Source organism: Poecile atricapillus, chromosome W, assembly GCF_030490865.1.
Source record: "Poecile atricapillus isolate bPoeAtr1 chromosome W, bPoeAtr1.hap1, whole genome shotgun sequence".
Lineage (NCBI taxonomy): Eukaryota > Metazoa > Chordata > Aves > Passeriformes > Paridae > Poecile > Poecile atricapillus.
The window spans coordinates 21,090,738-21,118,655 of NC_081288.1; the positions used below are offsets into that span (position 1 = coordinate 21,090,738).

Consider the following 27,918-nt stretch of genomic DNA (forward strand, 5'->3'; position numbering starts at 1 on the left):
ATGAGACCCAGGGCTCTCTTCAAAGTGTATCAGTGCAACCCTGCCTCTCAGCAATCTGAATGCTTCCTGAATATCAGTGGGCTTGGTCCTCTTGTGGAGTGGGGAAGCATCAATCCCATATCACAAATGCTCAAGTGAGACACAAGCTGTGTTATTTGGTTGCACACAGAAAGAGAGAGAACTGAATACGGAATTAAGCCCAATTTTTGAGTTGCTGTTCAGTACAATAAACAACAGACCATCTTGTCACCTGAGGTATTCACGGGATAACTTGTTTTTCTTGCTTAAAATGTAAACCTTAGACAAGGAGCAAACACCAAGAAGCTCTGAAAGGGTCAGATAATCTGTTTCTGGTAATCATCTTCTCAGTTACATTGCAATCACATGGAAGGCTGCAATTAAGATAAAATATGTGTTTATGCAGAAAATCCACTCGCTGTTCCATACAGCAAATTGTTTTCTCTGCATCTGATAATGCATCAAACTACTTTGGCCTTTCTTTCTGCAAGACAGCTTTTCTCCTGAGTAGGAATAGACAAAACAGGCTGGAAGGAAGAAACAAAGGTGATGTGCATATGCTGAGCAGCTGTGACACCATCAGCAGCCTTGTCTGTGTGGATTTTCCTGTACCATAGGTTACTAACATCCAAAGGACTGGTGACCTGGGGCCACACACGGGTCATGGACACGCTCCTGTGCCCACCTTTCTCAGCTGCAGCTGCTGCTCCCAACCCAAGCTGTTGAAAAAGCCTCGTTGTCACTGCTGCCCAACACCAGTATGGCTTCTTGAGGCCACAAGGGACAAACTGGGACAACTGCTTGGCTTGGGGCTGTATTTTCTCCCCTGTCACTGTAGCTGGAGGAGACTCTCAAGCCTGACTACTGCAGAAACATAACCTGTGATGACTATAACACTGTGTGTCCTGCTGGGAACACTCCCACGTGGGATTTTTGGTGGAGCTGGATATCACGGCAGTGAGTTTTGAAAATAAGGGCTTGTTCAGTCACACCCCTTGGAAGGGAGCACTCTCCACTCCAAATCCCTTGGTGTACTCTGTTTTCTTTACATAGTTCAGGGTTTAAAAAAACATAGCCTGTTATGATTAACACTATTCAGTTTGAAGGATTAGTAATTCATGAATATTTCAGAAGATCACAGTACATCAGTACTTCAAATTCATGCCAACTGTTTTGATTCCACTTTTCTTTCTGATCATTAGGTATTAGCATTTCTACACAATCTGCTTTAACATCTTGAAAAATACAGCACAAGGGGAGTCGTCTTGAGTCTTCAGTGACAAACAAGTTAATAGAGATAAATAAAATGGCTGCCAATGTGGAAACTTTTGTTTACACAGCACAAAACTAACACTTTTGTTAAGTGATGATGTGTGTACATTTCTATAATCCAGTGCTGTCAAGCCCTGGAGCAAATCAGATGAAAAAGTGGGATATTTTAGTAGAGCATGTAGAAAATTGCAAGCCTGCAATACGATATGTCTTTGAGATGGTTTGCATTGTGTGCTAAATGAAGGGCTGAAATCTTATAAGGGACTTAATCACATCATATGATCAACCACAGACAAAACATATTTTCCTTGGAAGGAAACATACCACTATGAAAAGGCAGCAAATGGAGCAAAATGCATGTGAGTCGATTGTTAACAACCAATTTAATTCCAAAACTGCATCTCCTCTTTTCAACCACGCAGTAGGCAGCTGACCCCATCAAATGCTGAGGACCAGGTACTTGGCAGACATCAGTGGAGTCTCAGCCAAGGGTCCAGCCAGCCCAGCCGATACAGGTCAGCTCTTGGCTGATACAGCAGTATATTGGAGTGTAGCTAGGACATATTCATCTACAGCTCTTCTTTCAAGGGTCATGTCCCATTCTCTTTCATCCCATGTACCCTACTCTGTAGAGTGAGCCACCACAAGGAAGCAGAGCCTGGTCTGAGGAGGGAAGCAGTGATGCACTGGTTTTACTCTTCTGCAGTGCCATTGATGATGTGACTGAAGGAGAACGGAGAAAATTTGTACCCAGCTCCCACGTAGAACTTGTTCTGAAATTCCACCCTAGGGAGGAGCAGAGGGAGGCATCAGTGTTGCCTGAAGGCAGGACTTACAGCCAGCCAAGAGACTGACACATGGTACCCATGGGAAAAGGGAGGCCACAAGATGTACTCTAAGCTGCAAATTTAGGCCGTTTATGGGACCAGCAGTGAGACACAGGCAGCCCAGGGAGCAACGTGGCACACATCAGCTCTGACTTTCCATCAAGCCAGACTGGAAATGCTCATCATGAGGCCAGTCAGCAGAACCTTGCCTGGCAGCCTGCCTCTAGCAGCTCTGAGAGCTGGGATAACCACCTGCTGGTTGCACACCGGTGGGAGACAGACACCTCCTCCTCCCTGCACAATGCCCAGCAGCAGCAACACCATGGTTTGCATTGGCAGTGTTTATGACTTGTGCTGGGACATTACTCAGTGAAAAAGACCACAGCCTGGGGCTCAGGTCCCTAGCTGAGGACTGATGATCAGTCAAGGCCGACATGGCTAACTTGGAACTGGTTTGCCACGAAGCCTAAGCAGGCTGAAGCTCACCTTGGGCTGATGATGCAAGCTGCCCTTGGCAGCTGTCTTGTAAGATCCTTGGGTGGGATCCACAGCCAGTGGTGTGGCTGTGCTGCCTTTGTGCCTTGTCATGCAGCTCAAAGGGGTCTCAGTGGCTCTGCATTTTTCCTGGGACAGACCTGCAGCCTGCCATTTGCCTCACATGCTGATCACCACCACACGTGCAGGAAGACAAGCAGGTTGCTCCAGGGAGCGGGTCAGAGCAGGGATCTCTCAGCTCCCTTTGGAAGAGTCTCCCTCACTTCATTTGCCAAAGGCAACTAATGGTCCAATGCACTGGCACAGCACGTCTAACACTGTGCCCACCTGTTCCCACAGCCTGTTCTTTCCCAAAGACTGATCTGGAAAAGCTCCAGAGGACCTCTCCACGTACCAGTGCAGGCGCAAGGCGTGTAGGAAGGCTGAGAGCCCCTCCATGACCAGCAGGATGGCTACTGTCAGCACTGCAAATGCTGCGAAGATGATGAAGATGGCGATGAGCCCTGCCCAGCCGCTGCTGCTGAGCCCGTTGTGCATCACCATGGTCCAAAGGACCTCTGACAGCTCTGCAGGAGGAAATAAAGGGAAAACAGTGCTGAGCAGTAGCTATGGACAGACATAGCATGCAGTCTGCCAGCTCACCCATTTTTCCCAGTTTGTAGAACATGTATGCCCTTAAGTTTTTTAGTTGCTTTATTTTCTTTAGGTCTGTTCTTCATGTAAAGCTAATGTGTATCAGCTTTCACCCAACTCCTACTAAGCTCAATTCTGTGACAAGAAGTACAGCTTGCACCTGTCAATCCATGGCACACCACACCATAGCCCCCCTCTTTCTGTTTTCCTTTTTTTGTGTGCACAATTCTTTGGGGCAGGTGCAATTCCTAGCCAGAGGCATTACAGCAATATTAATAAAAAACATTTCAGAAAAACTAGAAGCACTGAAAATCTAAGTTCCAGCCTGAGGCAATTTCTAGTATTTGAGCATCTATTTTTAACAGAAATCAAGACAAAAGACATTGAAAGGTATTTCATTGAAATGAAATATTTCTCATGGAATGTGATGTTCCACTGAACGTTTCTGGTAAGAATCCCAGTGAAAATGACAAATTCCAGAAGCTCTTGAGCCAGACCTTTTCTTTCTTTTTAGCTGAACAAAATGGAAAGAACTGTCTCAATTAATTTTGGCATTCATCTGCATACCCTAAGGCTATAACAAGAGCTTCTTGGGAAAAGCAGCTATGGCTCCCATGCTGTCTTCACCTCCTTGGACTGGACTACACAAGTGGGCTGCGCCTCTCACCGTGCCACACACCATGAGGACTATTCCAGAGGGGTGCCTACAGAGCAGCACAGGAAAGGGGCCCCAGCCAGTGAATGTAATTAGAGCTGTCAGGGATCACCTCTGAAAACTGAGATGCCCACCATGAAAAACTTGGAGTGATCTAACCAGAAGAAAAACATCCTGACACATAAATGTCCACAAGTAGAAATTTGGATTTCATGAAGAAATTTGCAGGAATAGTCAAACACCAGCAGAAGCCATGTCCAGCATGAGGAGACTGAAAGGGGACAATCACTCACGTGCATGGGCCAAACTCAGCGCCCAGAGTCGCAGGTAGGAGGCTGTGTTGGAGATGCAGCCAAGGCAGTATTCAATGGTGTGGATAGCTTGGTGGACAAATATGTCTCCAAAATTGAACTGAAAGAACACGAAACCAAGAAAGTTTTAGTAGTTCTCACTTCAGGGCTTTCTGGCTAACAGCAACACTCCACCAAAGGCTCTTCGTACTCCTTTTCTTGGTATGTCCTCAGCAGCACAATGGTATTTCCCAGGAAAAGAGACTGCTCTGAAAAGTGCCAGTTCTGTATGATCTTCCCACACATTCTCGCTGAAGAAATACAATTCCAGTGAAAACTAAATGTTTGGGGAACAGCTCATGTTCCACTCTTACAATTTAAAATCCTTAAATGTCAATCCAGTTGCTGCCAGACTGTGATTTCTTATAGAGACAGAAATTCTTATGTATAATAGGGGCTTTCAGACTATCTGCCTATGGGCATACACATTTTGGGAGATATCACTGAATAACTGTATCTCATGATAATGAATAAGCAAATCTGTGAAGATTCCCTGTGACTGGGAACAGCCAGCCATATCCACACTCAACATTGTTGATACTCCCAAGTGCTACAAATATTTTTGTCACTTTTTCCTGTGTTGCTTCCTAATGTAGAAGCTTTTGACAATATCTGCCAAAGGAGGGATTCTCTCCCTAGTCAACAATTTTGTCTGCCAGCTTTAAATGCTCCTTCGCAATTTCGAGGTAGGAAAGCTCACTGACTCTTGGTAAAGGGTTGACCTTCTCTGGGTGCAATGTGGAAATGAAACATCCACCCCTGAGGAAACAGAAGCTTTAGGTTTGCAAGAATGCCTGCCACCACCAGGGAAAAACAAAGGAAAAAATTAGAGGAATTAATTCAATGGAAGTTCAAACCCTACTCTGTTTGGAAACACAAACTGTTACAACAGCGTGTGTTGATATCTTTTTAGAAAGAAGGGCGGACAACTCTGCAAAAGTCTTCTGCTTGACTTTGTGTCTTCTACTGTTGTGTTTGTCTGATCAATTTTCTGTCCAAATTTTCTTACCTCTTCATCATCACCCTCGTGTCCTTCATGGCCACCACTGTGGTCTCCCTGGGAAGCTTTCTTGGAGTGATTAGTCTCTGGGACATCTGCCTCATTTTCACCTCCTGAGTTTCCTGAGATGGCTTGAGAATGGATCTTTCAGAAACAAAATGCAGCATGTTTGGTTGATACCAAAATGAAGAAGTCCATGGCACAGAATTCCCTCAATAACCTCATGATGGGTAACAGATGGAGGATTATATCATGAAAACTAAAAGTTTCAGCAGTAGTCATCATGGACCACAGAAATTGAATATTCCCACCAAATGGCTAATATTACCTAAATATTTTCCATCCTAGAGCATATTCCAGTGATTCCAACTATTTTGTAGCTAGTTTCTAGTGTCACAAGGCACTCTTTGTTCCCACCATGAGAAGATCCATCACTTTTATCACCAAATGAGTAAACTGAGTTACCTTTAAAGCTGGTGATCCCAATTAGATGGGTGCAAATCAAAGGAATTAGTGTCAAGTGAAATAGCAACAAAACCTGGGAGGATCATATGACTTGATGAAGGTCACACAGTTCTTGGAAATTGGCAGAAATAAAATTCAAAGCTCTTGACTCATTTTAAATTGACAAAAACCTCATGGCAACCTCTCTGCAATTATTATTTACAGGACTTCTAGAGGCCTGAACAACCTGATCTAATGGTCCTATTATACAGCATAACCAAATAGAGACCTCATGGCTTCTGTCAGGCTCTGCCTTGTCACCCTTTATAGCCTCCAGGAGGTTTCATGGGAAAAGTCTCCTGACAACATATTGTTTCCTATTACAGCAGTAATGATTGTCACACCTGCTTTATCTTTGCTTAACCTGAATGTCAGCATAGAAAACAGACTTTGCTGCAAACATATAAATCTGGGGGAATGTAGGATATGATCAGACAGCTAACATATGAAAATTAGGAACAGAAATATGGGGGCACAACAGGAGGTGGGTGAAACCTGTCAGATGTTCCTGGCATAAAAGCAGGAGATGGAGCCAGCCATGTCAAGCCTTCATCCAAATTCCAGAAGAATGAAAGAAGAAATTACAGAGCAGAGGAAGGGCTGAAAAGGTCTCCCAGGGACATGTCTTTCAATTATAGGTCAGAAGTGACTGGGTTGGAAAAGGTCAAGCAGCAAAACCAGCATCTCCTTCTTCAGATGGAAACATCTGTGCCCTATAAAAGGTACTCCAGGCACTAACTGTGACTATAAAGAGAAGTAAATCTTGACTGACAAGGAAAGTCCTGTTAGTGTAATAAAGGAGAGAATTAATGATCAGCTGGGAAACTGCAGCTGCTGCAGTTGTGTGTTGAGAAGCTGTAGGCAAACCACAGAGCCCATGGGAAGGAGGGCTCTGTTAATGTGAAGGCAATCACTTAAGGAAGAAAGAACTACTAAAAAGCATGCAACAGCTTTTAAATCAAGCCTCTCCTTCAAGCACTGTTGCTCTCTCCAGGGCCAGGACTTTCACAGATGCCCCATTTCTACAGAGCAGCAAACTAATGGTTTGTGGAGATTGTGGACTGACATTTGTATGAGGTATTTTCCCTGAATTGACTTTACCAGCACTTCAATCTTCATTGAATCTTCTTTGATTTTGGGTACAACAGGTGAAAGAGCTTGGTGTCAGCTTAACAAATAGGGTCCGCCCTTGCCAGCAAAGCTCCTGCTTCCAGGGAAATGTTTCCTTCACTGGAGATACTCAAAAGCTGTCTGGACACAAACCTGAGTAACAAGCTCTAGGGGACCCAGTTTGAGCAGGGAGTTTGGACCAGATGACCTCCAGTGATCCCTGCCAAATTTAGCCATTCTCTGATTCTAGTTTAGATAGTTTAGACATGTCCATACACATGTCCTGGGCCTATGACTTTGAAATGGTCAGAGAAAGCCTGAGGTCAGAGAAACACAGAATTACATCACTGCAAAGAGTTTTTGGGGTCTGTCTCCCCAGCTTTTTCTTTGCTGTACTGAATCACCCCCTAACTGATCCACATCCCTTACCATGCGCTGCGCTTTCTGGTGGTTGGCTCTGAGGATGAAAGGTTTAATTAGGAGCATCCAGGGAATAGCAATCAGAGCAAATATGACCAAGAAACTCTGCACTTCTTTCTAAAAGACAAAACAACAAGAGCAAAATGTTTCTTTACTGCCTTTAGCCAACATGTTTATGGTTTAGAAATCTGAGTCTATATAATGGTAATTTTTTCTAATATAACAAATACAACTCCCTGTTGTATTTATTGTATTTGGCTGTGCATCCTCTGCTTGTGAGAAAAGCGTGTTCAGCTAGAGATGGTTGGAGACCTGGAGATGAAAGGCTTTCATACTGAAAAGGGTTAATTTACCAAAATCCCATGCTATGGACTTGAACCTGGCTGCTCAGTGTGCCAAGTGAATGTCCTAACTCTGTGTGAGTCAGTCAGTCTGCCTTGCTCTGATCAGTGTAGAAAGGCTGCAGTAAGAGCCAAGTCACTCGAGTCTTGCCCTGGATTTACTCCACATCTGCAGTTCCAGGAGGAATTGAACCCCCACAGCTTAGGCTTGGTAACAGATTGTCCCCACAATATAAGGTGTGCTTACATTGCAGTATGGCACCCCTATTGCTGTCCTGACATAACTGTCTGTACTTCCAGAAAACAACAAAACAAACAAAGGAAACCTTAAACCACAACTTCTGCATTTTTTCAAAGCTGGTTCAGATGTCTGATCACCTTATGTTTGGGCTCATACAATATTTTCATTCAGACTATCCAGGCAGATAGCACATTCTGTTCCTGGTGGGGCAGGGGGATAGGAATATGAGAAAAAATTGCCACCTTGGGAAAGCTTTGGGTTGTTACAAAGCACAATGTTACCTAAAGACCTTTGAAGGTTGGCAAGGCTGTGTTTTTCCAAACTCCCCTGAATCCTTAACACAGCTACTTGGAGCTGATCAGGGCTGTCTACTAACTCTGACTCACCAGCTTTCCCTAAAACTGAGCTCATGTTGGAGTGCCCAGTATGCAACTGTGTAAATGTGGGTGCACACATGTGGCTGGATGCAGCACTTGCTTGCAGATTTCTTCATTGATGCTGCTGACGTAAAATCAATCAAAGAAAGAAAGGAAAAAAAAAAAATCCATGTTCTGAGAATATAAATAGAGATGACTTTAAAACAAGTTTTCTCTTAGGGGAGATTTTTTTGCTTGCTTTTTATTTTTTTTAAAGTGAACTCCCAAGAGGAGTTATTTCTGACAAAAAGCTGCCAGAAAATCCTCTAGCTACTTCCACTTTAAGTGAAAATATAAAGTATTAAAGTTTTCCAAAGATGAAATAGGAACTTATCAAGAAAGGGAGATGTCTCTAGCATTGTGACCAGACTGCAGGACAGCATGCCTGCAATACAGCTTTGTATCTCTATTCACACTTTGATTTTTTCCCCCAGTAGTATCTGCAATTGCATCATTATTCTTGTAAGAACAACACTAGCAAAGAGATTTCCTCTGCATCACTGACTGATAGCTGCTCTCTCCTCCCTGTTGACAAGGCCAACACAAATATCAGAAGAATAAACTTCATTTCTGTGACTGACACTTGTGATTGAACTTCTGAGCCTGTATCTTTATGCCCACTCTCCACAACACCCACTGCAAACACAAAACCACAGGCTGCTTGATCCATACCTGATGCAGATACAATGGAGCATTTGAAGTGTCACTATAATTGAACAGAAACATGTTGATAAAGTGGATGAGGATGCTTGGTGCACTCTGGGATGAATGGACATCAAAATGACACCATTTGAAAATAATCATGAAGACCAGGTAGCCAAAAAGAGAGATAATAAAAATCATCTCTGGAATGAACTGAAGGATGATGTTTATGTATTTCCTGAAGTAGCTGAAAAGAATCAAGAAAGGAAACTACAGTTAATACACTAGATATTAATACAAGTTTACACCCAAGTCTGGCAGTACTTAGTTTTTGGAAAATAACCTAATAAATTTACAACTACCACTAGCCAAGAAAGAAGTCCATAATTACAGGCTTTATCAATGAAAACCATTGTTTAAATACAAAAGCTCTGTTATACTGATTATCTTCAGATTTTTGTACTTGACCTGCCAGTCTCAGCACCCCAAAAGATTATTACTCTGAAATAAAAGGGTTTTATTTTCAATTAATAATTATCCAATTTTCAAAAAATGTCATATTCACAAAGTTGAGCATTATATGCTGAGAAAGGTGTAGTATCAATCCTGTAGGGTCCTCTGAAACATTCTCTGTCCTTGAAGGTCACTACACACATTGCAGCTTCGGAGAGCCTCTCAACACGACAGTGTCAGCCCCTGCACTCTATCACCATTTTATATTTGTTGTTGCAAAACACAGAGGCAGAGATAGAGAGAAGCACACCCACAAATCCTGACCAAGGGCTGCTAAGCTAGGTGAAATGCACATGCACACACTCTGCAAGATTTCAGTGTGTTTTGGTTTAGGCCAAAAGAGCTTGTCTTTCAAGAGAAAAGTTATCGAAAGTGGGAGGTGCTACATCTTTTTAATTTAGTGTCCTTCAATATTTCTTCAGAATTGAGAATAAATTGAGGGGAAAAAAAAAGGCAGTAAGCTAAAAAGAGAGTTTATTGAAGAAAATACAGCAATGTTATGGCTGTGCTTTGGACTTAGCACTGTATCAACCATTGTGTGAGTCAGTCAGTGTACAAGACATTTCTACTCACACCGGGGATAGGTCAAGTCATAAGTCCAAAATATGGGGCTTTCTCTGAATGAAGGACACCAGTTTAGTGATGAGGACTTGTGTGCTGCTGCAGCAACAGGCTTGGTGAAATGAACTTACATGTGGTTGAAGAGACTGAGTATCACCCCAAAAATCATGTGCACAATCCCTATGACAACCGACATCTTCATTTTGTAGGAGTTCAGGAAAGTCAGCTTGTTCGATGCAACATTCCAGATCTTTGGGTAAAGAAACAGGGAGAGAGAGAGAAGAACAAGATTTGCAGCTGTTTGATCAATAAAAGGTTTGTGGAAGTTGTTGCTTTCACACCATCAATTTACTCCTACCAGTTCTAGGGTAGCAAGGCATGGAAATCTAGATGTTCCTTTTATTACTTTTCCCTCTGCCAAAGTATTCATCTAAAATGTATAAAGTATTAGACTTTGTTAAACAAAGGAAATAACAAGGATTTAAAATGATCCTATGACTTTGCTTCAGTCCTCCAGAAACCACTGCAAAGGCTGGTAGCAGAACCTAAATCTTTTCTGTGTCATTTCCTGTCCTTAGGCTGAGTCATCTTCTTTAGCAAAAGTGGAAAGGCATGAGAAAATCCCTCCTGCTGCAACCAAAATTAGCTCCACCCTCACCAGAGAACTACTGAGGACAGAGCATTTTCAAACTTTTTCTTTGAACAGAAAAAACTCTTTCCAACTCTTCGGCCATGGAGTTCAGCTTATTGCCTGCCCCTCAGCACTACCTTTTTAGTTATGCTAGGACATACATCCCTTCTCAGTCCTCCCTTTTTTATGCTACAGAGCTTCAAGGTTGCTTCTCCTTTATTCTCAAACTTCCTAGACCCCAAAGTCTTCTGTCCTCAGAGACAGTAAGTAGACATCCCTTTTCAAACACTGACTACAATACCTGAAGAGAAAGGAGGAAGACAGGATTATTTGGAGGGTGAAACATTCACTTTTGCATGTTTGACGTGCTTTGCCTCTTTGGATACCAAAGAGACTGCCTAGCTTCCTCATTTCAGGGTGACTTTTTTTCCATAAAGTCTGATACACCTCAGTCATCCCAGCAAGATTTGCAAAATGCAAAGAGCCATCAGGGCAGATGACACAGATTATCTCCTCAGAGAGGGTCAGGCAGGGGCTGGTGCTTCCAGTCCACCTCTTTCCTGCCAGCACTTGTTCAGCCATTCTTCCCTCCCAGACAAGACTTTTACACTCTTAAACAGGGAGAAGCCAGGCTGGAAGAAGTAGTCTAGGTCAACCTAAATTAGCGATGTATCAGGGCAACATGCAGAAAACTCAGCTGCTTCTGAAGTGATTTTCTGAACCAGACTGCCCACATCCTGGGCAGAGCTTTCAAGCTGAGTTTATAAAAAAAGGGACTACAAGGTCAATGTCTCTGAAAACAAGGGGAGGACAGAGTTTCTTTGGGTGACCAATTGAAATGAGAGTGCAACCAGCAGGGGTAGGGGTTATTTGGCTAATATGAAGATTAAAGCAGGAAAGCTTGATGCTAAAAAGTACATTTCAATACATGCTAAAGACAGAGCAAAAAAAAGGGAAATAGGACACAGAGAAGAAAATGTGGCTAAGTTTATATATACTGGCATTTAGTTTACATTCCATGCAACAAACAGATTGCAAGAAATTTGAAAGTTTGCCTTCAAACTGGCGAGGTATCTCTGGAATGGGTCAAGTACTCAAGTAAGGAAACAGAGTCCAGCAGATGTGTGGTGGAAAAGAGACTGCAGCACAAGACCACTCTCCAGGAAAATCAAACTTTCTTCCTACTTAACATATTGCTGCTGTCTGTGCAGAACCAGCAATATATTAATTGCTAAAGGAAAGCATCAGAAGGACTGATGAATGGGAGAGTAAATGGTGCTTAATAAAGTTGTGTTGAATAGTGTGGAACCTGAGCACAATGTAAATAGTATGGAATAAGGGGTGGAATGTGCTGATTTTGCCTGGGTTAGAGATATTTTTCTTCCTAGTGGCTGGTATGGGGCTGTATTTTGGATTTGTGCTGAACACAGGGTTGATGGTGTAGAGATGTTTTTGCTATTGCTGAGCAGGGCTAACACAGAGCCAAAGCTTTTGCTGCTTTTCATGAGGCTGGTGAGGAACCCGGGGGTGCACAGGAGGCTGGGAGGAGACACAGCCAGGACAGGTGACCCAAACTGACCAAAGGAACATTCCAGACCATATGACATCATGCTCAGTGTACAGAGTGCAGGGAGGAAGGGCAGGGGATGTTTGGAGTGATGGCATTTGTCTTCCCAAGTCATCCTTGGATGTGATAGGCCCCTGTTCTCCTGGAGAAGGCTCAATTCCTGCCTGCTCATGGGAAGAGATGACTTGATTCTTTACTTTGCTTCTGTGCACAGCTTTTGCTTTCCCTGTTAAACTGTCTATAACTCCACCCACGAGTTTTCCACCTTTCACCCTTCCAATTCTCTCCCTGATCCCACTGGTGGGGGAGTGAGCACGGGGCTGCATGGGGCTTGGCTGCTGGCTGGGGCTAAGCCACAACAACTGTGTAAGGAACAAAGAGCAAGAAGTGAAAAGCACAGCTTCAGGAGAGAGTATAGGGAACTACTGATGTACCTGATATGTAGAAACAGGATTGAAATACAAATTATCTTAGAGAAATTTAGTTTAATTACCGGATCTATTCCAAATGGATATGGATTTCCAGAGTAGACTCCTGGGACTGCTGGATCCAACTGCAGCACTGTGTTGTCTAGAAGCACATCCTTACTACAAGAGGAAAGGGAAATTACCTTTGCAGCTTAATCTCTCCATTGAAGCCCACGGTATATTTATGTGAGGTGTGCTGAGGACTACCACAGGATATCTGTGGCTGACCCAGCCTTTCTGTGACCTGTTATCCTGCACTTGTGTGCATGTAAATGGGCCCCACACAATGGCAGCCTCCCTCACACTGGTAATTCTCTGTGCATCAGTCCTGGACACCTGCAGATTTTTATGCACATCAGTGCCTGAACAAACAGGCGTGTTCCCGGGGACTCTACATTTCCATTTCAATAGTGAGTTCATCTGTGTGTGTCAGACAAAACCTCTGATTCATTCATGACTGCATCCACAGCAGGGAGTCCTTCCCTTCCCCACACAGGCAGTCTCTCTTTCCAAGACTACATGCTCCATTTGGTGTGTTTTTACTTCCCTCTTACATTTAGCACTTACTTCCAAGTGTTATTTTTAAACATGGGGATGATATGCCAGGAAGAACCAAAGAAGTTGAACGATTTGGAGAAGCAGTCATTGTAGATGAAGCCAGTGTACATGGAGAAAATGCCCATGAGCAGGATCAGGTAGCGCCCGCTGAAAAAGGTGTTCCAGATCTGCAGGGGGAGAAGGCAGTGCCAGTGACCTGTAGTACCTGTAGGTCCATCAATTGTGGGCCTCAACCAACAAGTAGACTTGATTGTACTAATTTGTATATATACAATTATTCATAGAAAATGTTGGGTCTCTTAGGCTCTCTGTTTATAAATAGGTAGAATTGTCAAACCTCTGCCTCTCGGGTGTCTTTGAGCCATCTCCACACAGCCTTTGGGAGGCTGGATGTCCCCTTTATCAGAGGGGGCTGATGAGCCTTTCCCCATGCTGATAGGGCGTACCAGTGCCCTGGTACTCACCTCATTAGTGCTTTTCTGGGCCAGAAGGCTCTTCTCATTAATGACCATCCAGAGTGCGAAGCCCAGCATGACAGCACCATGGCCACAGTCCCCAAACATCACCGCAAACAAGAAGGGGAAGGTAATGATAGTGTAGGGAGCTGCAGGAGGGAAAGGTCAAGAAACTCAGCTCCCTCTAAACAAAAAGGGCTCATCAAAGAAGCACTCTACCCCATCAGGCTGTTCCTTACAGGTACTGCCCTCAAAGCAGGCAGTCAGATCTAGTGCAGAACTAGCTTTACCATCACAAAGAATGTTCAATTGTATGACCTGTATCTTCCTTGAAGTTTTATCCTTTGTTTGTTGTCTTACCATAATAAACATCATGTATAGACAACTGCATTCTGTTTTGTAACACAAAAAATGTATTTAAAGGTTATTATCTTGTTTCTCAACCAGCTCAGCCTCAACAATCTGAGTTAATCTCATCCTTTCACATAGGCCCCCATTTCTAGGTTTCTATTAATTCTCAGTGGTTTGTCTGAGAGTCTCTACCATTGTTTCAAAATTTTCTCAGTTGCTTTTGGCCTTGTTTGCCTGAACACAGTGAGCTCAATTTACATTTTCCTTAGGAGTCTGGTTCTTTTCCTCAGAACAGCTACCTCAACATTTGTTCTCCATCCTGTATTTGTATAGTTCCTTATTTCCATCACAATCATTTACTGAAGACCAGCAGCCAAATTATTTGCCTGAGAAAATCCATGCCTATGCACCAAACAACTCCAATATGGCTCAGATTTCTCAATCAGCAGCAAATATGTTTTTTAGGATAGTGAGAGAGCTCAAACACTTTGGCTCATGCAAACCAGATGCATAAGTTGAGCTGAGTGTTTCCCACCTGGGTTCATCTCCCTGTAGTTGCCCACGCCATATGCATCCACGATGTTCTGAAATCCAGCTGTGAACTTGTTGGTCCTGTTGAAGGTGGGTGGTGCCATCCTGGTGTGTATGGCAGTGAGGATGGGGGCAATCGTGGAGCCACTGCGTTCCTGAAAACCCAGTGACAAGGACAGACACAGAGTGGATAGAAGAACTGGCCCCACAACACCACTTCTGGCTCAGAGGTCTGTCACAAACCTGCTAACATTTAATGTTGACCTTAAGCTCCGTCAAAAGATGAAAGGTCAAACTACAATGGGAGAACTTCAACTTAAAACAGAAAAGGGAGCCCCATATTACAGTAACAGACCTGTCTGAACATATGCTCAACATGTAAACAATTCAGTGCAGGTGAGAGCTTCAAGGACCCAAAATGTTGCTCTCTTACCATTCCTTGATGGAGAGCTTTTTTTATCCGGTCAGCGTCAGCCACCGGGAACCAGATCTCTGCAATGACACACTGCTGGGTGACATCGATGTTACAGCAATTCAGGATGTGGTAGATGGCCTTGATTTTCTTCACCTTGATACCCCAGGACCACAAGTTGGCTGCTGCCTCATGCAGCAGCCGATGGCGGTGGGACTCAGTTTGTGTTATCACCTGTAAGCACAACACAGGGCACCACTCAGGATAGGGAAGCACGGGGGGCATGATCTGCTCAGTTAATTGGAGAGGGCAGGGGGAAGAGGGTTGATGAAGAGGAGCTGTTTGTGTGAATGCATGGGGTATCCTGGAGAGCAGCATGTGCAGGTGTGGACACAGGATCACTCGAGACCAGGTGCACAGAGCTGCTCACCAAGGACTGTCCCTGCATAGTCCTGAGTCACTCTAAGCGTAGAGGAGACCACTGGGAGCTGCTGAGCTGTGGGATTGGCTCCCTACTCAGCTGCTTACAGACTGGCCATATCTCACCACATACTCCCAAGCTGCCATCTCCTGCAGGCAGCTCTGTGCCACAAACTTGGGGCACGTCACACCCAAGAGCAGAACTACAGTTCATGGTCTTGGGACTCCATGCATCACGTGGCCACCACAGTGCTGCTGTGTAAGTGAACGATGGAGATAACAAGACAAGGTGTTGGGAAGACAGCCTGCGTGGTCTGCAGCATGGCTTCAGGCAGGACAAATATCTGGGCAGGTCCCACTTGTAGGGTTTAGTCCTCAGTAAAGCCACTTCCACTCACTGTGTTTAAATCCTCGATCCTTGTGTTGACTCCATCAAGCATTTCTCGGCGCTCGGTGGCAGACTCTGGACAAGGATAGACTGTGGCACGAAATCTAGCCTCAGTAAGAGAGAGTTGAGAAACAGCTGTTATTTGACTGAGTTTTCTTCCTCTCTACTCTTCTCAGCTCAAAGGCAGAAAAACTGGACTTCATTCCTGACCCAGCAGGATAGTCTTATGTACCATGAAGTCAACTTGGTCTCGCAGAAAGGTGCAAGTAGCTACCTTTATCCCTCGGTGAGAATAGGGATCCCTTCGCCTTTTCTAGCAGAAAAACCCTCCTTGTCTTAGGTGATACAGAGGATCTGATGTCATACAGAGGTCAGCACTAACACATAGGGACCTCCCTTCTGTCCACAAGCTGCTTGACTTTCGAGAAGACTCAACAAAAGCCCATCTGGCAAAGGCAGCCCTGCTAACACAGCAGCCAACAGATGTCCCTCTTGCACCGAGGCTGGGAAAATACCATATCCCTGTCTCTGCACTGCTCTCCTGCAGGCACTGGGAGAAGGCTTCAGCTGAGCTACTGCTGCACTGCAAGCAAACTCCCTTTGTGCAGGCAGGCTGCATAAGTAAATAACCCCGTAAAGACAAACAAAAGGACTACATTTCCAGGATAAAATAGGAGAATGGCTGCCTGCCTCTGGTCTACTTGTTTGGCTACACAGCTTGGGAGCAAGGGAAGGATAGGTGAAGGGTTTTAAACACCTGAGAGTGGTATCTGTTACATCAGCTTAGAAAAACCAGCATAGAAAAAGCTTTTATAAGCTTACTCCCAAGGTTCTGCTTGGAAGATTTAGGGGATTTGTTTAGTGTGGTATGACCAATGTAGGATTCTAACGTGAGTGAAAATCTTAGCTCCATGCAGTTACTGCTTCAGCTGTAGCACACAACTTGACCTTCTCTAGCCCAGCTGCAGGTCACTCTGGAGTAAAGGTGTTCCCACAAGAGCACACTGCAGTGTTGTACAGCCACTACACAATCCCCGCACAGACAATTAGAAATGCATGCCTCTCTGAGAAGTGTGCAGCTACCTGTCCTGCCTGCAAAGCAAGTCCCAGAGGACTCTTTGTGCACAACAGCCAGCACAAGGAGCTCCCCCCAGGACCTTACAGCCACTGCTGCTGCTCTCTCCCTGCAAGCCTGAACTGAGCTGAGGTGCTGCAGTAACTAAAATAGCAGACATCCCTCTTTTTTCTCTTGCTTGGCTTGTTCAGTGATATCTAGTGCATGTGCCACTCCTGCCACTTTGATACTGCCCATCGGATCTGCAGGAAGAGATCCCTCCTCTTTGCAGAGCAGGTATCTCCTGCCCCTGACCTAAGGCAACACATTTCCACCATCCTGTCATGGATACACTGAGTTAGGGCTGCTAAAATGCTGTCTTTCTGCATATGAGATGAATTAAAAGATGTAACGGGGTCATAGGGATCTATCTCTGCTTAAAAGACAAAAATGTGCAGGCTCTGTGTACAGATAAGCATCATATTCTGGCTTTGTCTGAGTGCAGGATATTTCACCACCTGCTCCAAAAATCAGTTCCAGCACACATATAAGTGAGGACAGTTGCAAATTGAGCAAAACATGCTGCAATTTCCTAGAGATCAGCCCAGAGCTCTGTAATGACAGCACGTGGTCCCCAGCTAAACTTCCCTTTCCAGGATTGAATTTCTCCTCACTCAACACCTGGTATTCATTTCCAAAGGTTATTCACCCTACCTAATTATTTCCATCTTCTTATTCTTCACAGCTCTTAGTTCATCTTTAATAAGGATTTTTAATCAAACTTGAAAGCTTATTCCTCCATGCTGTACAGTTCCCCCATTCCCAGTAACGTTATTGCAGCAGTGCTGCTTTGATCTTTTAACAGCCATTTTGCATACTGAGTATCAGCTTTGCCCTAATGGCACAGACATCTCTGAAAGCTCCAGGAGAATTCAGCAGGGAATCCTTACATTGATAAACCCAGTTTAGTATTCACATTAGTACTGAGGCAGCCGCAAGAAAAGAAGGAAAAGAAAAATTCTTACGTTTTCCTCCTTCCTGCTCCCTCTACACCTTTCACTAATAAATTTGTGCATGGACTTAATGCTCATGAAATTGGCAGGCTAATGTTACCAATTAGAGTCAAGCAGGGACTACAAGTGTAACCTGAGGCACACAGCTCTGCAAACAAATCTTAGCCTGCCTTGCAGGAGGCTGGCTTAGACCAGTCCCATGATTTTTGCAGGATATTTACTTGTCATGAATGATGACTTAGTGCTAAGCAGAAATATCCTGCTGGGGCTGGAATGACACTGCCATCTGCTTTAGGTATAGTCAACCCTGCCTTAGAGGTGGACTAGACTAAGGTGTCTTGGTCTGGGTACCAGGGGTGGCTGATGGCCCACAGAGCACAAAAGGAGTGTCAGAGGATTAATACATCTAGAAATCTGCCACACAGGAAAACGTCTATGTATATGGGCATATTAGCAACCAAAAAATTTGAAAGTAGGAAGGAGCATAAAAGATGACTTCATTAGCACTGCAAAGAGTGTTCTGTGGATTTGTCTTTGGTAGGTGCATTTTCCTTCGGTTACAAGGAAAGAGAAGAGACAAAGAGAGAAGAGAGACTGAGAGAAACCAGCCTAAGTTCCTTTCAACAAACCTACCACCACACACATCTGCAACACTAGCTCCTAGAAACTTTGCACATCACAACCTTCCTGCAGGGATCTGCTCATATTTCCAGCACTGCCTGACCCCTAGATGCAGAAGATTGTGCCTATGGTTTGGGTGATTTTGGTGTCAATCAACAATGAATACGTTGATAGGCATTGCATCGCTTGTCCTTCTACTCTCATCCCAGAAAAAAAATTTGACTGCAAGGAATTTTAAATGCTGCAGGGGAAAAAAAAATACATTCAAATGAAGAACTTCCAGCACTCCATGGGCAACCCCAGCCAGTTCTAAATGTATGACCTGCTGACTCGCAAGGCCATCGGCACAGGGGAAAGTCCAGTGGGAAACATTCACCACCAGCAGCTGCCCATGCTGAAGAGGAGAAGGGTTCTGAACAGCTTTTAAAATGCAAGCAAAGAAATGAGACATAAGAGGGACGTGGGCCTGGTGAAGCAAGCCCAAAGGAGGGCCATAAAGATGATCAGAGAGATGAAGCACTTCTGCTATGAGGAAAGGTTGATAAAATTGGGGTTGTTCAGCCTGGAGAAGGAAAGGCTCCAAGGAGGGCTTTTCACACAGCCTTCCAGTACCTAGAGGCCTACAAGAAAGCTGGAGATGGATGTTTTACAAGGGCATGGCCAGGTTGGATGGGGCATTGAGCAAACTGGTCTCCTGGAAGATGTCCCTGACTATGGCAGGGGAGTTGAAATTAAATGATTTTTAATGTTCCTTCCAACCCAAGCTGTTCTATGATTCTATTATATGCAGGAAGTTGTAATCCAGAAAGAGAAAAAGGGTTGCTGAAAACTCAAAGACCACTGGCAGCAGCAGACTGATCCTGCACAATGGCTATGGCAGAACTCCCTGGATGTCTGAGCTTCAGGATCAGAAATTAATGACTGAGAGCTTGGAGCCTTCCCTCATGTCCATGACTGCTTTATAGACATATGCCCACCCCAGGAGGGCTGAACTTCTCTCTGGATGGGCATTTCCCTCCACAACTCATGGAAGGTATCTTGGAGGGCACCATTCCAATGCAGGAACTACTAACAGACCCCAGGGTTCTGTCACTTCTTGGGACTGAAGTCAGTCATCCCAGCTGGATGAAAGATCTACCTGCTTTTATTCTGATTAAAGGCAGGATGTAAGGAAAGACCTGCCCTGAGTGCAGATGTCAGGGAAGAGCAATTCCTCAGCCTCTCCCTTCAGGCTCTTGGCTTGTCCTGCCTGGCTGAGGGGCTATACCTGAAATGGGTTTGGTGACAGCAGACAGATCCTCTCATCAAATCTGATTTTCACTGAAACAAAGATCACTGGTCATCAGTGTTGTGAAAGAGTAACAAAATATTCAACCTGAATTATCTTTTCACGATGCTTAACAGGGTGGAAACAAGTCAGGTTGTATGAAGCTTTCATTTCTCTCCTGAGCTCTGTCTCTGATTACACAGATTTTGCTCAAAGACCTTGGAGAAAGGGTTGAATAAACTACAGCACCATCTTTTTATGAAGAAATGCAGAAAGGTTTGAGAGCAAGTTGAGGATTACCATGTTTTCGGTCCTCAAGTTAGGGCCCCTGATTTTCAGGGGAAGAGTGCTGAGTATTTTTTTAAAAACAGTCCCCTTTTAGATGCCCCAAGTTAAAAACCTAGCAACTAAAGCTCTCAAGAGCTGTATGCCACTTTGGAAAATGTAGGATCTCAAGTTCCAAGTGCCAAGGTGATGGATGTCTTTCATGACTAGGAGCAGCAGAGCTGAGGAGTGGAAGGGAGGTTGGTTGCAGAGCTGACAGCTGGAGAGCTGGAGATCTGGTATCTAGTTCCAAATTCAGCCAGCCTAGACTGCCAGTAACCACCTCTATGGGAGTCTTTGTGACTTGCCCACAGGCCTGCCTTACCCATCACAAATCTTCTTGATTTTTAGTTTAAGCTGCTCTCCTTGGTAGAAGATAATGAACACATTCTTCTTCACCTCTTCTCTCTGCAACACACAATTCAAGCAGAATTTAACACACCCCTGGTCCAGTGCAGAAAAGCTGGTACCTTTTTTTTTTTGCAGCCTCTCCACTGGTTGCCTTTATCCCCCATCCCCAGATTCCCACCAGCAGTGTTTTCCCCACGTGCTCTTTCAGGAAACAGGCATGGGCAGCAGCTCTGGGTTATGGGGGAAGGAGCGATGTGGAGCAGAAGGGACAGAGTTCCACTGGGGCATGGGGCTCACCCCAGAGACACGAAGGGGAATTGACCCTCCATGGCTAACTCCAGGTGGGCACAACCACAGTCCACTTCCATGGTGGTCCCTGTAATACAGCTGCCCTGTGAGGCTTCCTGTGCCTCTTGACAGGCGGGAAAAGGAAACCACCTCAACAGTAACAAATGGGGAAAGCAAAGTCAAATAAACATCTCCCATCCTCAAACCATCCCACCTTTCCCCTCTCTCATCTCACCCCTGAGGGTGTCTGCCCTCAGACACCGAGCTCTGGAGAGGCAGCCAGTGCTGCAGCACAGCCCAGCTCACCAGTTTTCTGTCTGCAGGTCACAAGCACCCACACAGGGCAGAGGAAAGCAAGCCAGGTTGGTACCTACTGTCACAGGGTCCTCCATGGGGGTGTCCATTTCTGTGTATCTCAGGTAGATGTTTCCCCTGCAGGCTCGCCACAGTAAACGCTCAAAGGGGATCATCCTTTCCCTCTTTATTACCCCTGCTGTGAATCTGAGCAGAGTTACAAGATAAATAAATTATAAGCCCATTCTATGCCTTTTAGGACCTGTAGCACACAGGAGCCCTTGTTTTCTAGTCTGTGCTAGCCAGGACTCTGCTGCTGCTGCAGGCACTCCTAGGAAAACCTTCCCTGCTCAAGCCTGGCTTTCATCTCAATCTACTGGCTTTATCCTATTGTTCTTTCTTTAAAGAAAACTTTCCTAGATCTTCACCTAGCAGGTGAAGAGACAATTCTGGCTAGAGATGCAAGAATGGAGAGATGTCTAAAGTCACACAAACGAGAGTGCCTGAATGGCACAGGCAGGAGGTGGAAATTTTGAAGTGGTGGTTTATCTTTATTCTCCTGTTTTCCTTTTCTGAGAAAGCATCAGACTGCAGCCCAGTGCAATACCATGGTTTTTTCTGTGGTTGGACATCCATCCATAAGGACCAAGCTGGTAGCCAGATGCCTGAGCCAAGAAGTCATGGGTGAGATGTCTTAAGATAACAATTTTCAGTCAATACCTACTGAAGGATCACTGGAATTGGTGGTCGGGAAGTAGAAGTCTATTTGTCCCACTGACCCATAACCTGACCAGAGTTTTGATGATAATTTCTGAGGACATTCACTCTCTTATCTTCATGAAACAGCTGTGCAGAGGAGGCTGGTGAGCACTCTCTGCTAAGAAGATGAAGGAAGCTGTGCCAGTGCCACAGCAATGCAGCACAAGTGGGAAGGCCATCACCAATACACACCCCAGCTTGGCAGCTGCAGCAGCAGGAGTGCTTCTCAGCTCCAGCAATCCAGATGTGTCTTCACTGAAGAAGTCATCTGGCAGATTGGTTTCTGCCTGGAAAACACGAGTTTTAAAAAACGCTCTTCAGCATTGCCAGTTTGAAAACTATTTTCACATTTTTTCTCTTAATGATTTTTCCCCAAAGGTAGCTTTCCACAGAGATTCAGATGGAAGCAAAACCAATAAAAGTAAGCTATATATTAGCAATGGAAAAGTATAAATGGTATTTTCAAAGAGATTTGTGAGCTAAGGTTTTGAGCCCCACTGACTCACGGAGCAATGCAGACTCCAAAGTGACTGAGGTGTTTTTGCAAACTTCATAATGGCTTGTGGTAAAGACCTCTAAAAGCAACATATACCAAATGAAAGTGCAAGTATTTTTAAGAACCTCTGTTGGAAGAGCCTCTCACCTCAAAGAAGTCCTGGGTTTTCTTCAGCAGATGTTTGAGCTCTGTCAACTCAAGGAAGTTCTGCTTCAGTGTTTGCTGGTTCTGGTTGGCTTCCAGCAGCTCAGCTTCAAGTTTCTCCAGTACTGTCTGTTTAGGGTCCAAGAACATCCAGAAAAACCCTGAAGCAGATCAATGGCTCTTTCCCAAGCTGATACCAAATCTCGAAAAACAATTTTTATTTTTTTTTCCAAGGGAGAATACAGAAGCGTTCAATAAACACTTAGATAAACACTTTTTGTAGGAAGATATTCATCAATGCAAATGCATCATTTTTCCATTGCAAACAATCCCTGATGGGTGTGTTGTCCTCTTCTGGCATTGAAGTTCTGATGCCCCTGACCCAAGCATAGGCAAGTAGGTGTGTGTGTGTGGTGTAGGTGTCTCAGCCTGCCTGGGTACCTCTGTGGCTCCTCAAGACATCTCACACCCCAGGCTGACTGGCTGTCAGCTTACTGACTACAAAAGAAATCTACATTAGTTTAGGTTCCTTAGCTATAGGCCAAAAATTAGGTGACGACATGAGACCAGGAACACACCAGGAAACCAAATTGCTTGTGAAGCTGAAGCCCTTGGAAAGCCTGATTTTCCTTTCTGGTCACCTACATACGCAGCATTTTAAAATTACCCTGTCAGTAAACTGCTCTTCCAGCTGGGCTAGAATAAAGCATCCCTTGCACATCCAAAAGCGAGACCCAAGTATTTGTGTCAGGCCCCAGTATCACAACCCAGCAGGACAGGCAGTCATGGGTTTTTTATGCAGTGAAGTGGGTTCTAACATCAGGTCTCTTGGTAAAACACCAAACCCTTCTTATTCTCTCCCATAGGATGATGGGGACATTCTGTGAAAGCAATATTTTTCATTAATATGTGGGACCAGAGGGATGTTTCACAGGGGATGGTAAAAAGCCTGGGCTCCTTTAGGAATATGCAACAGGACCGGCCTCAACCCAAGTGCTGAGGCAGCAACTTGGGGAGCCCCTCCCTGGGCAGGGAGAGTTGTGCCAGCCTCAGGCACCAGATTCCTCCTTGCAGGGAGGGCTCTACCGAGCACATTACACAGACAACCTGCTGCACAGCCTTTCTCTCCCCTGGCTCCACTCCAAGTTCTGTACCTCCATATCAATCATTTCCCGAGGTAGGGGGGTCTCTGGGTACTTTTCTCCTTGGACTATCTCAACATTCTCTTCCATCTCATTTTCCAGAAAGCCTGCAAGGAGAGGGCACAGCAGTCTCAACATAGAATCATTCCTGCTGCATCATCCTGGTCACCAGCTTGTTGCTCAGCCAGGGCCAAGGCATCCCGTGGAGGTGTGACAAGATTAAGTGATATACAAGGGCCATCACCCCAGTGCATATACACAGCCACCAAGGAATGAACACCCCCAGCCCCCTTTCTCAGTGGAGATGCTGTTTCTTCTGAAGTCACTGTACCCACTCCCCTGTGGGCAGCCCTCAGCCCTGGCACAAGTGGCCCCCTTTATTTGGGGCAATGAATAAGGCATGCAGAAAGCTCGGGTTCCACTGCTTTCCCACCAGTGCCAAGTCCTGCAACCATGGCTACAGCGGTGGGGAGAGTGCAGAGCTCCCAGGACACACATCCACAGGACAGTGGGAATCACAAGCTCTGCTGCTTGGGTTTCAAGGATTTATCCCAAGGCTGAAGCCCTTGGCCACAAGAAGTGCGTGCCAAGAGCTGGTGCACTGGTGTAAGAGTCAGGTTATCTGGACCAGCCTCCTGCCCAGCCCCAGATTTATCTTGTGATTTTATAAATGCTAATTAACCTCCTTTCAGTTCAGTTAACCATTTTCAAAACAGGGGCAACAATTTATTGCCCATATGGGGTGAAGTGGTAATTAGCTGACGCATGGAAAACATTTCCAGGGGCTCAGATGAAAACATCACCATTTTGTCACTAATTCTGCTCCCCAGTGTGAGAGCACTTAAAGAAATAAATCCCACACCACCAGTTGGCAGGAAGCCGATTGCATTTGACAAGCGTTTACTTACGCAGGATTCTCTCCAAGGATTCGCACCTTCTCACTTCATTCACAAACTTTCTCTGGAAGCTGTTGACATTCACATTCAGCTAAAAACAGGAGGGAAAACAAGCCTGGGGCTGAAGGCTGCATAGTGCTGTGCTCATTTTTAACATCAGCGGAGAACGAGTGCCTTTGGTGCAGATGGCCAACACCAGTGTGTCTGAGAGGGTCCTGCTGGCAGGACAATGCCTCATGGCCTGGGACCTGGTGGCCTTCCACACAACCTGGCTGTGACAGCAGGAGTCACACAGGGCCCTTCATGGAGACACTTCCTGTGTCCTGGCGATGCAAAGGATTGTTCTCAGGCTGTGCAGAGGCCATGCAGAGCACTGGATGGGGACTCAGGGGTGGGTGAAGTCTCGGCACGATGTTTGGGTTTCAGAGCAGCCCCGCTCTCACTATGGACTTTTTGGCCTCCCTACAGGTGCATCTTTCCCCAGGAGCTTTGAGGTAAGGACAAGCACACCCTGGGGCACATCTCCAACAGCTCAGCATGCCAGCCAGGCACTACTCACATCTCTGAACTGGACCAGCCCCAGCTCCCCGAGCTCAGCCACGCAGCAGTAGGCAGCCTCCACCTGCAGGAAGAGCTGCCTCAGGCTCATCTCCTCGCTCCGGAAGACAGAGACCATCTCGCCCGTTCTTCTCTGACCTGGAAGGCCCTGGGATTCCTTGTGGTAGCAGCACCTTCTTCCTTGCCCAGGCAGGAAGGAGCCAAGCTCTGCAGGAACATTGGAGGTCACTGAGTGAAAATGTTGGAAGATAACCCAGTGCTACCCATCACGTCCTCCAAAAGGGTTTCTTCACCTTCTAAGAGCCTCCTTGAACCCACATGAGGCTTCACCCCATCAGAGCAGTGATAGATGCTGAAGTATGTGTGTGCCACAGGGAAAGAGGAGGGTCACCAGTCTCCTGTGACAAATGAGCAAACACCCTGCCCTGTCCTCTGCTGGACCTAAGCACTTCAGACCACTGCACTCAGGCTCTGTATTTTGGTTTTGGATGCTGTGATTGGAAAGAACTAGATTTGTCTTTGCCTTAAGCACACAGACAAAAAACAAACAAACAAAAAAACCACCAACAAAACAAACCCAAATAATTTTACCTTGCAATTAAAGTGAAAGAGGCCTGACTGGTTTTTTATCACTTTCATTGATAGTGTGAACATTGCAAACCCATCTGGAGCATGTTACACCGGCGTGGGGAGAAGAGCAGACTCTTTTCTTTAAATGAAAACAAACTTCAAGTTTTCAAAAGAATTTTCTCCCCATAATGTATAAGGGACTGTTTTCAAAATGAGATACATGAAATAACATGCATTGCACAAAATTTCCTGTCATCTCTATGCTTATTATTATTTACTTTGAATAACCTGAATATAGAAATTGTCTTTAGTTGTTCTCACACAAAATTTACTGATCAGCATGCACAAACACCATAATTATCTTTTTCCAGAGGAAAACATGCAAGTAGATACACTTCTTGCATGCATTTAATTTGGTAGCAAGCCTCTGCTTTATAAATAGAAAAACAAAATCCCTTAATAACCTCACTTCTTGTTGACAAGGGTAGCAAGTCAATTGTGTTTAACCCCCTCTGTCTCTATGACCCTTGTCTTTCAGTATTTTTTTATACATTGTGGATCCTATGAATTCTCTTTATAACATCCAAAAGATTCATCTTTAATATAAGAGAAGCATTTCACAAGATATTAAAGGCTTGATTAACAGGAGCATGATAGTCACAGGTCTGTATTTGCTCAAATGTCCTGGGAATTTTCCTTCTCCTATTCTCTGTACCCATTCACTCAAAAATTTAAAATGCTAAAAATACAATATATAATAACTAATAGCTTGTTTAAAGAAAATATCATGTGCCAGCTTAAATGGATTAAGTACATACATTTTAAATTTGGTTGGACATTTTTCAGCAAACTGTATTTTTCACAGGAAAAAAAGACAAAAGCTGCAAGATACTCACTACTCATGAAAGTAAATCTGCAGCAGGTGAATCAAAAAGTTTAAAAGATCATCAAAGTGTCCAATCCTAATTTCTTTAGACTGAAAAGTGTGAAGAAACTATAATCTAAAGCAGTTTGTATTTCTGAACCTGCAGTTAGCTTCCATCAAAAAAGTGCTAAATCCTTAGAAGTAATAGAACAAAACTCAAATAAAATATTTACAAGTATCTTAATTAAGCTGCTTCAAACCATCCAAAGTCAGGGTTCTACTCTTCCTTGGTAATTTGTCAGGGAAAACTCCAAAAGCTCACTTTCCTATTGCTTTGGAATGACAGAAATACCTACTCCAAGGAAGGCAGAGCTTTCACCCCTCAGCTATTCCTGCAGACGCAGGAGGCTTGTCCAAAAGCACCTGCTGGCCACCGATACTTCTGCCAGCATCACCCCCCACCCGCCCGTCCCTACTCTCCCTCGCCCCCAGCTTTGTCTTTGGCAGAAAAAGCGAATTGAGAAATGCCTGTCGTTTCCCATGGGAGCGGGTTAAACCGGGCCGGCCTCGGGCGGGTCCCGGCGCTGGGAGCCGCCGGCCAGAGGGCTCAGGAGGTGTCACCGGGCTTTACCTGCGAGCACCGCGCTCCTTTCCCCGGCCTCTCCCGGCCACCGACCGGCGTCCCCCGGCGTCCCTCCCTCCGCAGGTGGCAGGGACAGCAGCGCACGATGGCCCTTGCCACACGGGACACGGCAAACCTTTGCTTTTAAGGTGAGAACTGGTCTGGACCAGCGGAGGGAAAGCCTTTCCGTCCCAGAACAGCCCCCGGGCGGATGGGACCGAACGCTTTGTGGCTCGGTCACCGCCGCCGTGCGCGGTGTTGTGGCAGCAGGCGGCTTGTTGGGACTGACAACAGAGGGGACAAGCTGGCTGTCACCACCCCCGGGCACCCGAGGCACCAGCCGTGTGCCCAGCCGCATGTGCGAGCTCCGGATGGAGGCTCGGCTCAGCGCCGGGCAGGTGGAAACAACTCCTGGCGGTTCCTCAGCGGATTTTCCTCGCTGAAGGCAGTCTGGGAAGCACAGGGAAACAATGGGAGATTAATGATTTTCCTGGCGCAGGGGCAGAGCGAAAGAGCAGCGAGAGGGCTGGGAGGGCAGGGGCTCTGCTGAGCAGGGGCAGCGCTGACAGGGAACTTGATTCCCACCCCTTGACATAACAAATATTGGGGGGAAAGGGGCTGTATAGATTCTCTGCCACTTCAGCCGCTAAAACAAGGGCTCCAGAGAGGAGTTTGGCCCCTCATAAAACCAAAGGCTTATCTCCCGCTGATGAGGCAGGGTTTCACGGTGTAATAAACGGAATTGATTCGTGCTGACTAAATTGTAACTATTTGGAAAGTTTTTATTAGCAGCAATCAAGAGAATCAGTGTTACAAGGCAGATGTACCTCTTTGGAGATGTTACATACTATAATTGAGGTACAGGATGTGCTTTAG

At 45.3% G+C, this 27,918-nt stretch overlaps 1 protein-coding gene across 1 annotated transcript; it reads right to left on the reverse strand.

Moving 5' to 3' along the window:
* LOC131592252 (V-type proton ATPase 116 kDa subunit a 4-like) lies at positions 1-27,480 on the reverse strand. Its single transcript, XM_058863645.1, has 21 exons — positions 27,052-27,480; positions 24,987-25,192; positions 24,440-24,518; positions 23,544-23,638; positions 22,393-22,518; positions 21,942-22,036; positions 21,071-21,197; positions 20,383-20,465; positions 15,789-15,882; positions 14,992-15,204; positions 14,563-14,713; positions 13,686-13,825; positions 13,231-13,388; positions 12,690-12,783; positions 10,130-10,248; positions 8,955-9,171; positions 7,294-7,401; positions 5,260-5,394; positions 4,194-4,311; positions 3,007-3,178; positions 1-2,076 (listed from the first exon to the last, which is right to left on the reverse strand). The coding sequence occupies exons 1-21, from the start codon at positions 27,398-27,400 to the stop codon at positions 1,983-1,985; spliced, it is 2,973 nt and encodes a 990-aa protein (XP_058719628.1). The 5' UTR covers positions 27,401-27,480; the 3' UTR covers positions 1-1,982.
* Positions 27,481-27,918: the final 438 nt, after the last annotated feature.